Source organism: Palaemon carinicauda, chromosome 30 (assembly GCF_036898095.1).
Source record: "Palaemon carinicauda isolate YSFRI2023 chromosome 30, ASM3689809v2, whole genome shotgun sequence".
Classification (NCBI taxonomy): domain Eukaryota; kingdom Metazoa; phylum Arthropoda; class Malacostraca; order Decapoda; family Palaemonidae; genus Palaemon; species Palaemon carinicauda.
In genome coordinates, this window is record NC_090754.1 from 24,868,012 (window position 1) to 24,884,480 (window position 16,469).

General features: G+C 41.0%; 1 protein-coding gene across 1 annotated transcript in view; it reads right to left on the reverse strand.

The window, feature by feature from the left end:
- Positions 1 to 16,469, reverse strand: part of LOC137622929 (histone H3-like) — an 82,506-nt gene that overhangs the window by 40,303 nt on the left and 25,734 nt on the right. Inside the window, exon 2 of the mRNA XM_068353499.1 lies at positions 12,231 to 12,366. Within this exon, the coding sequence (XP_068209600.1) occupies positions 12,231 to 12,366 (136 nt within the window). The remainder of the gene's footprint in view (positions 1 to 12,230; positions 12,367 to 16,469) is intronic.

A 16,469-nucleotide genomic window follows, 5' to 3' on the forward strand; every position in this document is an offset into this window, starting at 1 on the left:
GTAATACCCCTATTAAATAGCATGGTTTGTATTCCAGTTACGGAACAACTAAATTATGAGGAATGGTACAAGCCTTAGCTGGTGATTCACGAATAGGATGCTTTACATTACCAGGTATAGGTGGTGTTGCAATTCTTTCTGAATGTCCTGCATCCTTAGATTTAAAAGCCTTGGCGTAACTTTAGGATAGAAGTCGCCTAGTACATCCCACACTGATACGCTCTGCATCCGACGTTTGCTGCTCCTATTCTATACTAAGGACATTCTTATATAAGCTGAATCTCTCTTGGAACCTTTGTCAGCTAAAATAGAAAGTCTGGGTACCATTCTGCTTGCTACCACAGTGGTGCTATTAGACCCATCAACTGGTTGTGGGATGCCCCCACTTTGTTGAGATGTCTCATTAGGCAGAACGGGGAGAAAGCATTGATGTCTATGCTCTTGAACGGGTGTTGGGGGGGGGGGGGGGTTTCAGGAAGGTCCCCTGCAGGACTGGTACTGGTGGATAGTACACCAGAAGAGTTTCGTTGACAGACGTCTCGAACAGGTCTAGTATCAACAAAACACACTAAGTTACGACTTTTTTGGCTATCCAGGGATGCAAAGACTATTTGGAACCAACTATCCGAGTCCTCAGATTGTCTGACAGAACATTCTTACCTGGAATTAACCGAGATGACGGAAATCAAATTCTCTTCTTTCCATCGCAGAATTCCCACAATTAAATGGCCTAGCCATGAAAAAATACCTCCCCTTTTGTTTAGGCATGCCATTATCGCCGTGTTTTTGCTCATCAACACTACGCCATGACCTGAAAGGAGCTGTTGGAAGTGTGAAAGGCTGCCTACATTTCCAGGATGTTTATGTGGCACTGCCGAGCAGAATTGGACCATAGCTCGGAGGCTACATGCCTCAAAACGCTGTCTCTACAAGAAAGATTTGACTGAAAAAGAGTGGGAACCCGTTGACAACCTCCTGGCAAACGCCCTTTTCTAGCAAGGTCTGAACTTTCGCCTAAAGGGCAAGATCCTTTGTTAATATCTTCACAAAGGATGATGCATCAGAAGAGCGTGAGAGCTAGCAAACAGGATGCAGCATCCTGCTCGGAGGATCTTTGACCGTCCGAGGATCGGCCCCATGGAACGTCCATCTCTCGCATCCCCCCACTGGTGTTAGGGCAGAAGATGGCATCACTCCTTTTTAAGATCCAGTTAGTCTAATAGTTGGCCGCATTGTGTGCTAGAAACTTTACAGTTACATCCTAACTACCTGCCATCACCTCAGGAATTGCATCATGCTTCACAAGATGTTGCTGCGTAGAATTTCGTATGAAAATGGTTAGTTGTGTCATCGTTACTTTTTCATTAATACAACACTTATTCAAAATGGTTAGCCGTGTCACTACTTTTTTTTTTAATACAGTATTAATATTCTATGGTAAATACTGTATCATACTTTTGTGATGAGTTGGAAAGGTTGCGAGTCGACCTAGACAATACAAGTGAAATTTCGTCTCACCTGAGCTAATTGAGCTGTACTTTAGTGATAGCATTGTAAATACCGGGTTCATAATAAGATGGAGGCAGAGGAGGCTTTACCTTGTTTTCATCTGAGGAACAAAGCGAATTAGATTTGTGTAATCTGTAATATCTTCTAAAATAACCAGGTCTTTTTGAGCCTTCAACTCTAAGATCAGGTCTGTTTATCAAATATCAACTTCTATGTTTATCAAATAACTTCCGAAGGAGAAAAAAATCTTGGACACTTATGTGCTGGTAAAGCATGATGCTGGAAAGCACAAGGCATATCTTACAGAAATGGAGGATATGGTTTTGCACTCCGTTTCTTTTCACTCGGATGAGGTGAGGTCTTACCTCTAACACTGCAAATTCTTTACTATGGTCTGAAAATTTTGATTGATATGTCACTGATGAATGCTTGCCATCCTCCAAAGAGGTTATTGGAGGAGAGGGCAAAGTCTTGGAAGCGGGAAAGTTCCCAGAAGGATAAGCAACTGGGCGAAAAGTTGGAACACACTTAATAAGTGGCGAGTTCGGCAGGACAAGTAATGACTGCAGCCCATTCATGTGGCGTGCAAGCAGTAGGGCACATGGGCCAGGCCCAGGCACGTTCTTGTGGATACACTGTGGAATCACATGATGCACATGCAGTCGGGCACATGGCGTGTCCATAATGTGGATACATTGACAGACAGGTGACAGACTTTATGGGAATGCGAACAAGGGGATTGTTTGTAGGTTTGCGGACTAGCTCTAGCTCCAGAACGATGATGAATATTGTATTGATCTTTCACAAAAGATTTTCTAGAATATTTTACTATTCTCCTTTTGGGGGTTAGCTGCACCTGTAGGACCACGTGGGGCAACAGGAAGGGCTGATGAAAAATCAGACCTTGATAGGGAGAGATAAGCTCCCTCCAAGGATAAAGACGGTGTATGGGGATAGACATGACATACACCCATAAGCTGACGAGGAAAAAATTTAAGAGTATTTTGAGGGAATACGTGCAACACATGCACAGGGAACATTTCTGAAACAACAGAAGAGAAATACCCTTGCTTGTACAAGCTTAGCACACTCATTGGACAACAGCGAACGAGCAGGATTTCCAAATTCTGGTAATAAAAAGATACCTTACATTACCCTCCATCGAGATAAAAGCAGATGCTACAGGATCATGACCCACTATAGCATTCAACGGTCACACTAAGTAGGGCATAAGACACTACATTGATAAATTAATCCACAAAAATTTGGTCGTCATCCTTCATAACCAGGGTTTCAAGGAACTCCGATAATGAAGGATAGGACAATGTAAGATCAGGGCTGGAAAAAGAGGACTTAAACATCTTTTCCTTAGAAGAAAAATCTGTTGAAGGGGAATGATCCAGCTTGGTCTTTTTTTTTCTTATGGCTGGTGAACTTTTTCCATTAAGAGGGTAACCACTCCCAGAAAAACTTACATAGTTAATTCATAACACTATGTCCCCTACAAGTAGGACACAAAGGATGCGGGTCTATGTTGACAGGACACATGAAAGTGCCATAAGTGAGACCTTCAAGGCCAGGGCAGATTCTCATAAACACCTATTTAACACTCATACGTACTATGTACTGTATAAGAAATAGTCCAAGAGCTAGCAGCCATTTATTTACCGGAGATGACCAAAATTCTAATGGGCATTTTTGGAAAGGGTCTACCATGGGACATCCAAAAATGGGTATCTTTAAGTTTGGCAGTGGTGGGTGTGGATTTTATTAACCCCTTTTGTCTGAAAACGGACTTTTAATTTTTCGGCAAAATATGGGGGTGGAGGAAAATAAATTGCCTGCAGCTCCTTTCATACTGGGTCTAGAATAAAGAACTATATACCAAAATGATGCTATTGATCGGCAGATTTATTTGATATCAGACATCATTAATTAAATGATTATGTGGGGTCACCAAGGGTCAAAATGTCAAGGTCAGCCTTTTGCAATGCCGGATTTGGGTTTTAGCTGTATTTTGGTAAATAAGACATCAAAATTTGCCCAGGGTTTACTAAATATGAATAGAATATAAAGAAGAGACATAAATAAAGTTTTTTGAAGAATATGGGATCTATTCCAGCAATATGACTGATATGACAAAAGTCATTATTAAACGGTTCCTGTGAATTTTATTCCTCAAACCGTTTCAAATTTAGTTGATAGATGGTTCACCTATATTACTGAGATTTGTTTTATTGAATTTGTGTGTGCACCTGTTTTGTCTTTAAAATATTATAAAAACAACCTCTACATTGTGTTTTAACATCCTTGAAATTTGTAAGTGTGCACCTGAATTGCCCGTGTCCTTGTCACTTGAGGATTTTAAGAAAGGGCAAGTAGAAATTCCAGACCTTCTTCATTTGGTTTTTACCACACTTCTCTGAGTCTTGCAGAATAAAGATAAGCCTAGTGAATAAGTAAAACGAAGGGTAGTCTCACTATCTCAGGATGTTATTTTCTGTACCAGGCGGGGATGAGTAAAACCATCCAAGCATCTTTGTCTGGGAGTCGGAATGAAAACCCTCACTGGTAGTCGCAGAGTTGTGGAAATTCCTAATCACTAGGGTTATGCGGTAAGTTATCACACAGCTGAATCAATTGAGACGGATATAGCGTCAAAAATCACAGCAGAAGGGCAGCTTTTACCTGATATGCTTTTACCTCAAGTTGGTCTCTCCACAGGTCTTGCTTGGGATAATTATGACGAGCTGACAGAAACCCTATCTGGCAAAGACACTCTTCATGACACCATTGTGATATGCTACCAGAATAGGCCTGCTGCAGGTGTGATGCAAGGTGCTGAAACTGAAGGGACCATGAATACTGATGCAACTACTGACCAAGTACCTGTGAAAAGACGCTGAATATTTGATGCGCCTCAGCGACAAATCATCCCATATAAAAGAAAGTCATCACTGTCGAGGTTCGAATTTGAAAAATATTCACAAGATCCACAATCCAGCCTGGAGATAGCAAAGAAAATGAATATCATCTGGTTAATCTGCTGCTGCCTGATGTCCAGCACCCCTATGTGGCAGGCTGGAATATCTTGGTCACAGAGGACAGAATCCCTTTGCAGTAGATTGGGTATATGGAAAATATTGAAGTGCCACCAACAAGATTGGATGTAGTTAAAGAAACTTTGGTCAGGTCTCAAAAGGTTGCAAGTGAGTGCAGTGAGGCATATGCTATAGTGACATGTGACCTTGTTATCGCAAAACCTGCACTCCAGAACCAAGCACAAGAATCCTCTCTCTTTGACAATATCTTTGTTTGTTTTGGTGCATTTCATATTTCCATGGCCTATTTCAGCGCATTAGGTTATATTGTTGAATCGTCTGGTTGTACCGAGGTTCTTAGCTTGGCTGATGTGTTGGGTCATGGTTCAGTACGAGGGTTCATTGGTGGAAAACATTTTAACAGATGCAAGCGTATCCATCTCCTGTTTGCACTTGCCTGGCAGATTCTGCATTTTAAGCAATTTTTGGTAGAAGGTGGAATACCAAATGAATGCATGGCATTGTTGAATTCATTTTCTGCAGACCCATCACCCCAATCACTTTTGACATTATTGGAGTCCGCTGTAATTTGTAATTTGTTGGAAAGATATGGTAAATTCTATGATCAGACTCGTCAGGGTCATTATGGCTCTACTGCTAGGTTCTGGTTTCTCTACATTGATCTCATTCACATATTCATGCTTTTTGACAGGGCCAGCAGGACATATGACCTAGACCTCTACATCTATGCTTTAGGCTCAATGATTCCTATATTATTTGCAACTCACAAGCCAAGCTATGCCCGTTGGATGTCATTGTATCACCTCAATCTGCTTAATATGGAAATAACACATCCCGGAATCAAGCAAAGTTTTGAAGCAGGTGCACTCTCTGTGCAGAGAACTAGGAATACCTTTTCCAGAAGTGCATTTGCTATTACCTTACAGCAAGCTGTGAATAGGGATGCCGCATCCAGCCAAAAGGGTATTGCTGCATTTACACAGAATGTTGCAGTACGTATGGGGTTGACGGTGACAAGATCTTTTAGGGGAGCATTTGTGAGTTGTGTCCTGGAAATGGCTGGAATCACACTGGTGGATGATGCAATACGGGAATAAAGCCATCAAGGATAGCCAAAGACAATGCATACCTTAAGAGCACGATCACAGAGGTGGAGAACACTCTCAATCCATTCACTGTTAATGATGATACTCTGTATTGCCTAAACACTGGATGGTGTGAAAGACAGACTTCTGCAGTCAAAAGAAACTGGATCTACCTGGCATCAAGTTTTTGTTAATGAATGTAATGTAGATGGTGGGCGTTTTGAACGGACTGTTAAGCAAAGAAAGGTGATAAATGTCACACAGGATGCAGTAAAAGTTAAATTCACCACAAAGGACAAACAGATCAAGGAATTGAATTGAATATGGGATTTAGGCATTAAGCCAAGCACTGGGGCATCAAAGGCCATTCAGCGCTATATAACTAAAATCATTCAATCATATCTGTACACTCACAACATTTAGTATCATTTTAACCTTTAATACAAATCGTAACACTTTCATACAATAAAATCTAGATGTGAAATAAATAGGGATTAAAAGGGTAAAATAAATAAATAAATTAATAAAATCAATTATAGCTCGTAATATAACCCAATACTTTGTATAAATTTTCTCAAGTTCAGGGTATTACAGTTTTCCCCCAGTATATCTCTTAACGGTTTGTCCTGGAGTAAATGTGTCCTCCTCTGGAGATTAAAAACAGGACAATCGACTAAAATATGTTTAACATCCATTGTCACTTGACAGGTATTACAAAGAGGGGCCTGTCTCCCTTCCCCACTCTTCATTAAATAATTGTGCGTTGCATGTGTATGGCCAATACGCAGCCTAGTTAAAATAATGGTATCCCTTCTACTTGTAGAATTACAAGATGACCATTTATCCACCAATGGGTGGACTTGTTTCAATTTTGTATTGGTGGTCCGTTCAGACCATCGAGCTTGCCACTTATTTTTACAGTAAAGATGAATCTCACTTCTAAGATCTTTGTAAGGAATACTCAAGGGGGATGGATTACTTAGCCCTGAAGCTTCCTTTGCTGCCTTATCTACTTGTTCATTCCCATCCACCCCAACATGGGCAGGGACCCAACAGAAGTGAACACTGATACTCTTCCTAGACTGCAGAAGTACTAACCAGTCCTGCACCTCTTGTACTAGATGATGGCCTGGCATAATTTGTTTTAATGAGAGTAAAACACTATTGGAATCCGTAAAAATTGTATAAAAACTATTTTGGTTGCCATTTTTAAAAATATGTTGGACTGCGAGAATTATTGCGTACAGCTCAGCAGTAAAAATTGAACAAGAGGATGGGAGTTTCCTTCTAATAACAATATCCCCCACCACAGCTGCACTTCCAACTCCTGCAGCCGATTTGGAGCCATCTGTAAAAACATGTTTCCCATGATGTTGAGCAACATGATTTAAAAACTCACTTTTCATTACCCTACTAGGTAAGGTATTTTTCCCTCCTGCCGTAAAACATACTTTAACAGGTGGATTACACCAAGGAGGAGACTTGGGATATCCTACCTCTGCTATCTGTGCTGTTAACAAGCCTACTTCTCTAGCATCATTTTTCAGCTGTACTTCCAAAGGCTTAGGCACTCTAGATCTGTTAGGAGCCCGATCTAAAGGCGCCCTAACATATTTACAGTTAGGATTGTTTCTCACAGCAAGGGACCTAGCTAAAAACCTCAAACTCAACTCCTCTCTGCGAATGGAAAGGGGAGGTATGCCAGAATCAACATAGAGACTGTCAATGGGAGATGTTCTGTAAGCACCTGTGCAGATGCGAAGCCCAGCATTGTGAACAATATCAAGTTTTCCAAGTAAAGTCTTTGTAGCTGACCCATATATTTGGCATGCATAGTCTAACTTGCTCAGACACAAAGATGTATAAATTCTAAGCAAAGTTGTTCTATCAGCACCCCAATCAAAATGCGATATCACTTTCAGAATGTTCAGTGACTTCTTAACCCTGATAGATAGGTCATTTATATGGGGACCAAATGTCATTTTCTTGTCGAAAATGACTCCAAGAAACTTGACACTATCCTCATATGGCAAAATACAATCATTTAAGAAAAGGGTGGGGATCTCTTCCCTTTTACGAGTACGAGTAAAGCGAATGGCTTTGGTCTTCTGAGGAGAAAACATGAATCCGCGAGAATTTGCCCATGCGGAAGCAGCATTTATTGCAATTTGAAGATTTTGGCATGCTTGTAGTGCAGATGATCCACTACAATAAATTGCAAAGTCATCGACAAATAGTGATCCTTGTATGCCAGGAGGTATGTGACTAATGAGACTATTAATTGCAACAGCAAACAAGGTCACACTCAATACGCTGCCTTGGGGGACACCTTCTTCTTGCATGTAGGATGAAGATAGTTCTGACCCTACTCTCACTTTAATGGAGCGGTTTGATAAAAATTCTTCAATAAAAGAGAACATATGTCCTCCTATACCCCACGAGGCCAATTGCTTTAAAATACCACCCCTCCAGGTGGTGTCATATGCCTTTTCGAGGTCAAAAAAGACACCCACCACCTGGTTTTGGTTAGAAAAAGCATTTGAAATTTCCCTTGATAACATCAGCAAAGGGTCCAGAGTACTTCGGTTCTTCCTGAAACCAAACTGTCTGTTAGATAAAAGATTTTTTGATTCTAGATACCACACAAGTCTGTTGTTGATCATTCTCTCAAATAGTTTGCATATGCAACTGGTCAAGGATATGGGCCTATAACTAGATGGCAGTTCTGGGTCTTTACCAGACTTGTGGCCTGGAATTACAATTGAAGTATGCCAGGAATCAGGAGATGTATGGGAAGCCCATAGACCATTAAAGGTTTCTAATAAAAATTCCTTGGTATCCACTGGAAGATGTGATATCATTTCATACCGGATGCCATCCTCACCTGGGGCAGTTAAAGAAGAGCTGGAGATAGCATTTTGCATCTCCTCCATACTAAAAGGCAGGTTAAAAGCTTCAGTATTTGAAGAAGCAGGAGGAACAACAGATGTTGATGCTCTAATTTGTTGAAATGCTGGGGAATAGTTGTCAGCACTTGATACATGAGCAAAGTGCTTAGCAAGAACCTCTGCTACATCTTTGGGGTCAGATATATATCTATTATTTTCCCTTAATATTGGTAGAGGCTTAGGGACGAATTTACCTTGAAGTTTTCTAATCTTGTCCCATATTTCCTTTGAAGGAGTTTTGGTATTAATATTAGATATATATTTCTTCCAAGATGCTCTCTTTGCTTTTTTAAAAATTCTTTTTTGTTTGGCACAGGCTCTGAGATATGCTATTCTATCTGCTAAATAGTTTGTCCTCAAGTATCTTCTGAAGCAAGTTCGGGTCACTTTTCTTGCGTTGGCACATTCTTTACTCCACCAAGGAACTACAGAGCGATGAGGTAAACCGCATGTTTTAGGTATAAACTTGCTAGCATTATCATCAATAATATTTTCAAGATGTTGATAGGCATGCACTGGAGATGTAAATTCATCATATTCTTTATCAGTGTGTGAACAGTTTTCATAAGCTGCCCAGTCTGCCTCATCTATCTTCCATTTTGGTGGACACTGAGAAGGAAGATTATGGACATAATTTAACATTATTGGCCAATGGTCACTGCCATGTAGGTGTTCATTTACTGACCAAAGGTAGTCCAATCGAATGGATGAGGAACAGATTGACAAATCAATGGCTGATGTAGAGTTGTGGAATACATCATACCTAGTTGGAGAACCATCATTCATTAGTATTACATCATTGTTGTCGATTAATTCTTCAACAAGATTACCCCATCTATCGCACACATTTCCACCCCATAAAGTATGCTTTGCATTAAAATCACCCATTAAAATAAAAGGGGCAGGAAGCTGATTGATCAAGTCTTGGAGGTCAGAAAGTCTAAGCCTTCTTGGATTACCAGCATGATCTAAGAGGAAAAGTTCTAAGGATGGTTCAATATATAGCGAGCATAAAGTAATTTTTTTCCCGATATGAGTTCTAACTGCACATGAACAGATCAAGGAAGAAAAATGCACTAGAGACATATTTAGAAGGCTGCTGTATTCGTCGGTAACGCAATAACTTGATCTCAGTATTGACCTGTCCTATCCTCTCACTCCAGTTCCTTTCTCATTGTGTCATATAACCGGTGATATGAACAAGACATCAAAGAGGACATTAATGGAAAAATTAGAAGCAATGGGAACCTTGAATGCCATACCAGACAGGACTGATGTGTATATTATTGATGCTATGTTCTTCTTCCGTACGCTCGACATGCCATCCACCTAGGGGGGGATGGCAATGTCTATTTTGAAATAAGCTTGTAGCACTGGTGAAATTGTACACATAGCCTGTGACACATATCCTAATGGGCCAAGTATCAAGGACATTGAACATGGCTTGTGTGGTAGGACACCCATTACCTACATAATCACTGGCTCGTCACAGAAAAGACCACCAGATCTCAACACGGCTAGGAGCACATCACATTTCAAAACAGAGTTTTTGGCCTTCTTGAAGGATGAATGGTCATCAGATAGATGTGCATCGATTCTTCAGGGACATCAGGTCGACTTTGCAGTGGAACATGAATGCTACCTTTACACTTCAGCACGTGAAACTGTCAACAGGATCCTGGTTCATGAACTTCAGTGCAGGCATGAAGAAGCTGATACACGGTTACTGTACCATGCAAACTTTGTTGCTGTTAACCATGATGTGGTCCCAGTGATTGCCATTCGCAGTAACGACAATGACGTCTTCATCATCATTCTCTACCATGCTAGGTTTCTTAATGCACGGATTTGGATGGATGCTGGACTGAGTTTTAGAAATTCCATGCGTTTCATAGATATGTCACATCTTGCAACCAAACTGACTGGAGCTATATGCAATGCTCTACCAAGCTTCCATGCGCTGACAGGCTGTAATTACGCAGCCTGTTTTATGAGAAAAGCAAAATTGAAGCCATTTGAAATAATGAAAAACAACCCTAGGTTCACATCAGCAATTAGTCACCTTGGAGACTCAGATGTCATCGATCCAGATGTTGCTGCTGTAGTTGAAGAGTACTTGTGCATTGTCTATGGAGTTCGGAACCTGACAAGTGTTGATGAAGCCAGGCTTCAATTTTTCCGCAAGTTGTATGCCCCTAAGAAGGAAACTGATCCATCGGATAAAATCAAAACTACAGACCCCTGTTGTCTTCCTCCTTGCCAAGGAGTGTTGCAACAGAAGTTGCTAAGAACTAACTTTGTTGCACACAAATGGAGGAATGCAAGGGAAGCCGATCCAGACTCATTTGTTCCTGAAGGACATGGCTGGAAACTCCAGAATGGCAGATTGATGATTGTCTGGTTCACTGGCTCAAATATTCCTGATAAGTTAACCATTGAAGAATTTGATGTACAGGAAGATGATGATGATGATGATGATGAGATCAACCATTCCTCGGATGAAGAAAAGGAAATAGATTTTTAGAGATCTCCATACTAGTAATATAGCTGGAATAGATCCCACGTTCCTCAAAAAACTTTATTTGTATCTCTTTTTTATATTTTATGCATATTTAGTAAACCTTTTGGAAATTTTGATGTCTTATTTAGCCAAAATACAACTAAAACCCAAATCCGGCATTTCAAAGGGCTGAACTTGACCTTTTGACCCCTGGTGACCTCTAATAATAAATTAATTAATTTAGTTTAATATCAAATAAATCTACTCATCAATAGCATCATTTTGGTATATAGTTATTTATTCTAGGCCCAGTGTGAGAGGAGCTGCAGCCAATTTACTTTCACCAACCCCCAAATTTTGCCGAAAAATGAAAAGCCCGTTTTCAGACGAAAGGGGTTAATAAAATCCACACCCACCACTGCCAAACTTAAAGATACCCATTTTTGGATGTCCCATGGTAGACCCTTTCCAAAAATGTCCACTAGAATTTTGGTCATCTCCGGTAAATAAATGGCTGCTAGCTCTCGCTCTAAAAAAGGAATAACACAAAGCACCCTGGAAGGTCAGTACTGGACGACTGAATGCCGTTACGGCCAATGCCAGAGTGGGCACACAGCCGCTAGTACAGTATCAACATAACAAAGCACATGGTGGACCCTGAAGCAGTAGCAGCTGGCTGTCAGACCCACAATAATTCTTCAATATGGTCACAACAAAGCTGTGCTCACCAGAGCTAACCCCAATAAATGACGAAGGCTGTATCCACGTAGGAACAAAACTATCTAATAACCATAAAAAACACACTTAATTCCACTGCACTACCAGATAAACCATTTATAAAATCTTGAATTAAATTGGGGCAGAAGAGGCCAGTCCTTAAGAGTAATAGGATTGCAATGTTTTGCCCTGTGGAGCCACCTATCAAATCCACTAGGAAACACAGGGGAGGGTGAGATGGGAGAGATAGTAGGGTACACATATTTTATTAATGTTAAAAGATAGGAGAACCAGTCCCTTCAATGATTAAAGCATGGCTACCAAGTACTATGCATTTAAATAATTCTGTTTTATGGCAGTACTATAAAATCTACAAACATTTCATGAATATTGTGGCTATTTAACTTACAGCCTTTTTGCGAATACCCAAACTACTTCTTCTCTTATTAGTGCCTGGAGTTGTTGCAACAGATGCGGACAGTGGTGGTGGTGTCACAGTAGATTTCTTAGGTGTAGAAGTAACTATCTTCTTCTTTGAGGCTAATCTGTAAATGAAGCAAAGTTTGAAAATTACTTTGTTTTTCTTGATATGCAAGCCTTGGAATATCTATAGAAACGTCATTTGATAACAGCTGGTTTAACATATGGGTATAGACCCCCACCAACTCAGTTGAACCCTCAAATTTTTCCTTTGGCTACAGGAACAAATGCAGTTTTGTTTAGATAAGTTTTAACATAAAATAGTACTTCAGATCTGTATACTGTATCTGCAAAAATAAAAATCTAAAAAGTTATGTCATTTTTCACAGCAATGCAAACCTGAGTCCTATAATATAGGAGATGCCTTCAGAAGGGTCTGGAAGAACCATTGATTTACTAATGAAGCATGAAATCAACATCAAGAGGTGGCAGGGAAAAGCATGCGCCCCCCACATTCAGTACCTGCCTATCACAGACTAAAGAATTTGACCTTTGACCCAGAACTGAGTAAGGTGGTTGAGGTGAAAAGTGTAAATTAAGATGGAAATAAAAAAAACCAGCTCATTCTTATTTTTCGTCTCTAAACAAAACTAAGTCCTTTAAAACAAGCATGTGACTTCAAAAGTTCTAAATCATTTAACGACGTAGTTAAAAAGGCTAAGTTGTATGAGGGGACAGCCCCACTCACCCACCTGTCAAAGATTAACCACTTTGATCCTTACACTAAGGTCTGAGAGAGGTGGTAGAGGTGGGAAATCTAATTTAAAGGACTCAGGTTGATAAACCTAGTTAAAATGACATGATTGGATTGATTGATTGAGTTTTCTGGCATCCCAACATCTATATCACTTGTTAAAAAAGAATAAAAGGAAATTCAATTTACAACAATAAAAGTTAAATAGCTTTCAGATGACCTGCATCTGAAATAAATATAAAACTACCGCTAGCATGGTACGACATATCATGTCTAAGAATCTTGGTAGGGACAAGATTCTATGAGTCCACTGAATAATTTTTGAGTTGTAGTTTCCTCTCAACCATTGATATTTTAGCTCCAGCAAATGATATAGAGAGATCATCTACAAAGAGCATTGAGAGAATATCTTGGGGGGAATGACAAAGGATATCCCATTAATGGCTAATGCCAATAAGATTACACTTAGCACACTACTCTGGGGAACTACATCTTCCTGACATTTCCTCTCTCATTGATAATGCTTAAAATAAAAAACTTAGTATGAACAGGTACATTTTAAATTATTGTATATAAAATTCCATGAGTCCAGGGGCTGTATCATTGCGAGTGCGGAATCAAATTCCCTTACAGAAAAAGGAACATTGTATGATTCCTCTGTTTCTGCTGCAAAATTTAGCATTCTCTGTTCTTCAGTGCTTTTACACTAGTGACCAACTGCTCCTTCACATTTGCATGACACAATGGAGAAATGAATGGCCAAGGCATTGCTAACCTCAGTTACTCTAGTCAACTGACTATTCACCTTTAACACTAACGGTGGGTTGAGGATAAATTTGCCAGCTATCTTTTTTACTTCCTCCATACCGAAGATGGTTGTGTTATACTGTTGACTGAGGAAACAAAAGATATCTAAGACTGACGAGCAGCTTCTTTCAAGGCATGACATGACTGTGCTACATTTTTTATATTATCAAATTCTCCTCGGTACGGCGTCTACGCATCTATTCAAAAGATTTTCTTTTAGCTCTGTGCAAGGCAATTAATTCTAAAGACCACCAGGGATTGGTCGGAGTTTGAATAACCCTAGGGTTTTTGGAATCAAATTGATTCTTGCCTTATGGAGAGTTCCATTTAGTAAGTCTAATGCATCATCAACAATTTTAAACTGTTCCGCATTCCCTTCAATTTTGCTTAGCTCCAGCAGAAATCTATCAGTCTGCCTTGACAAGATTCCATCGTGGCAATCTCTGTAAAGGTGGATTATTGTTGGTGTTTATAATGATTGGTGCATGATCACTAGTATGCCAATCATTTAATGCTCTATCGATCTTCCTGGACTTCTATACGGGGTAATTTCTTTCACTTCTTGCTCGCCTTCTCTGGGGTTGTTGAAACCAACAACATTCCCATGGGACTCTTCCAAAGCATCAGACAATACAAGCAGGTGTCATGTCCTTCAGCACCTCCATGAGTGAAACAAGAGTTGGGAAGACACCACAGCCTTAGAAATTCTAGCAGCAACCAATAACCATCTCCACCCAACAGAACACCAGCAATGTTCAAAGACGACTAACTTCCTTAGGTTCAGGTTGTTGTCGTACCACTCCAAGCCGATGCAAACAGTCATGACACTTACAACACCAACAAAGACGATAAGATTAAAGGCAGATTTGCCCATAAACCTGTCATGCATTTGTGGCTATATCAGGAAACAACTGCAAATTCTCATTTTCTTCCTTTAACCTATCCCTTGAACAAGACAGCCTGTCAGCCCATTCATCCATTTATTTTAGAAAGAGAAAGCAGAAATTGAAACCGCCAAAATCACAGAGGCACAAGAGTACATGTGTACTGTAAAGATTGTGGTGTAAGCCAAAAGTGTCTCCAGCTGACTGATAGGTGGGAGGGGATGCCCCTCCACAGACTGTAATGACTCCATCCTCAACATTTGACAAACAAACTTGTTTAGTGGAGAAAGGTCAATGACAGTTTTCCAGCCACCAGTCAACTTTTCCACCAGGAAGGATCAACCGAAGAAGCCCGAATATCCTTCTCGAACGACTTTGAGCGCGTTCTTCTCCAACATCCCCTCCATTTCTGCCTGTAGGGAATAGGCTTTGATGGGTGTTGGATACTTCAATGTGAACTCTATCAGAACTAGAGATAGGTGAGGCTGGTTGTCAATTAAAGTTAATAAGTAACCGTCCAGAATGGCATTCACCACCCAAAACTTAGCCCCATGTCTCAGCCAAGTGACCCACTGACAAAACAAGCAACCCTCTATTATTAGCAGCGGGAGACGGTGAATGGGCTTGGCTGGTCAAATAGTCTGTGCACGCACAAACTCTTTAATGGACAAGGTCACAGGCGCTGCAGTCCGAGGTCTTGAAACAAGTGCAAGGCACTTCCTTGATCCTGACCCCGCAGGCTTGGAACCTGAAGGCTTGGGTGCTGCCCTCTTTGAAGGGCTGGGACCCTTATAAGAGGGAGCATGGTGAATCAAAGAGTCCTGCATGTATCCTCCGCTGCCTAAACACAACTCTCTAGCAGAAAAGAAGTGGCACAACGCACATCCGAGTATCTCGCTGCCAACGCCACCTCTGAGGTAACTTATCTTGAGATGCGAACAACCAAAGGGCCTCACCTCTTCAAGAACCAGTTAGCTCACAGATTTGCTGATTGACAGGCAAGAAAAGTTCCTGCCTTCCCACTCAACAGTATAACTCATGTACTTCTCCAAAAGCCTCCAGATCTGGTAACTTTGTTGAATTTGTGATGTACTGTGCATAACTGTCCCTGACCATTGGTCAAACCACGAAACACCGTAGAGAGTGGCCAAGGTCAAAGCCTTCATGGCCATAGACTCATAAGGCCGAGAAGGACATGCCTCATGACTTGGGGCTCTCCAAGAGCAGTCCCCATCCGAGGGCACACTGACAGGTCAACCTGCAAAGGTGAAGGTGTGTAGAACCTCAGCTGCCTCGCAAGTAAGGGTGGCAGGATTTAGCTTGACCTCATGGCATGGCATGAAATTTCAGACCCGATCTGACTTCAGCAACTACATTGGGGGCTTTGAACCTGGTGGGGGGGGGGACAAAAGCGCCAACCCATGACCGAAGTCCTCCTCATCGGAGGTGCCAAAAAATTCTGTCCCAGGCCATTGTACTCACAAGCGAGTGCAAAGACCTTCATAAAAGAATTATCTGACATGGGATATTCTGCCTCAGGAGGCTATGGAGTACTCGGAATAAACTGCCCCAAAACACCCTTGTCAAAGGTGAACCAGCAAGCTCAAGAGACTCACCCCGACCTCCCCACATATGACTGTTTATCCCTAGGACAGAGACGGGCACATAATCAGGGGTTGATGAAGGCCCAAACAGGTCAGTGGCAAATGGAAGAGATCTAGCAAGAGACCAGACAGAAACAAGAGTACAGCACTTTTCTTTCTGTGGGTTAAGGCGAAGGAAG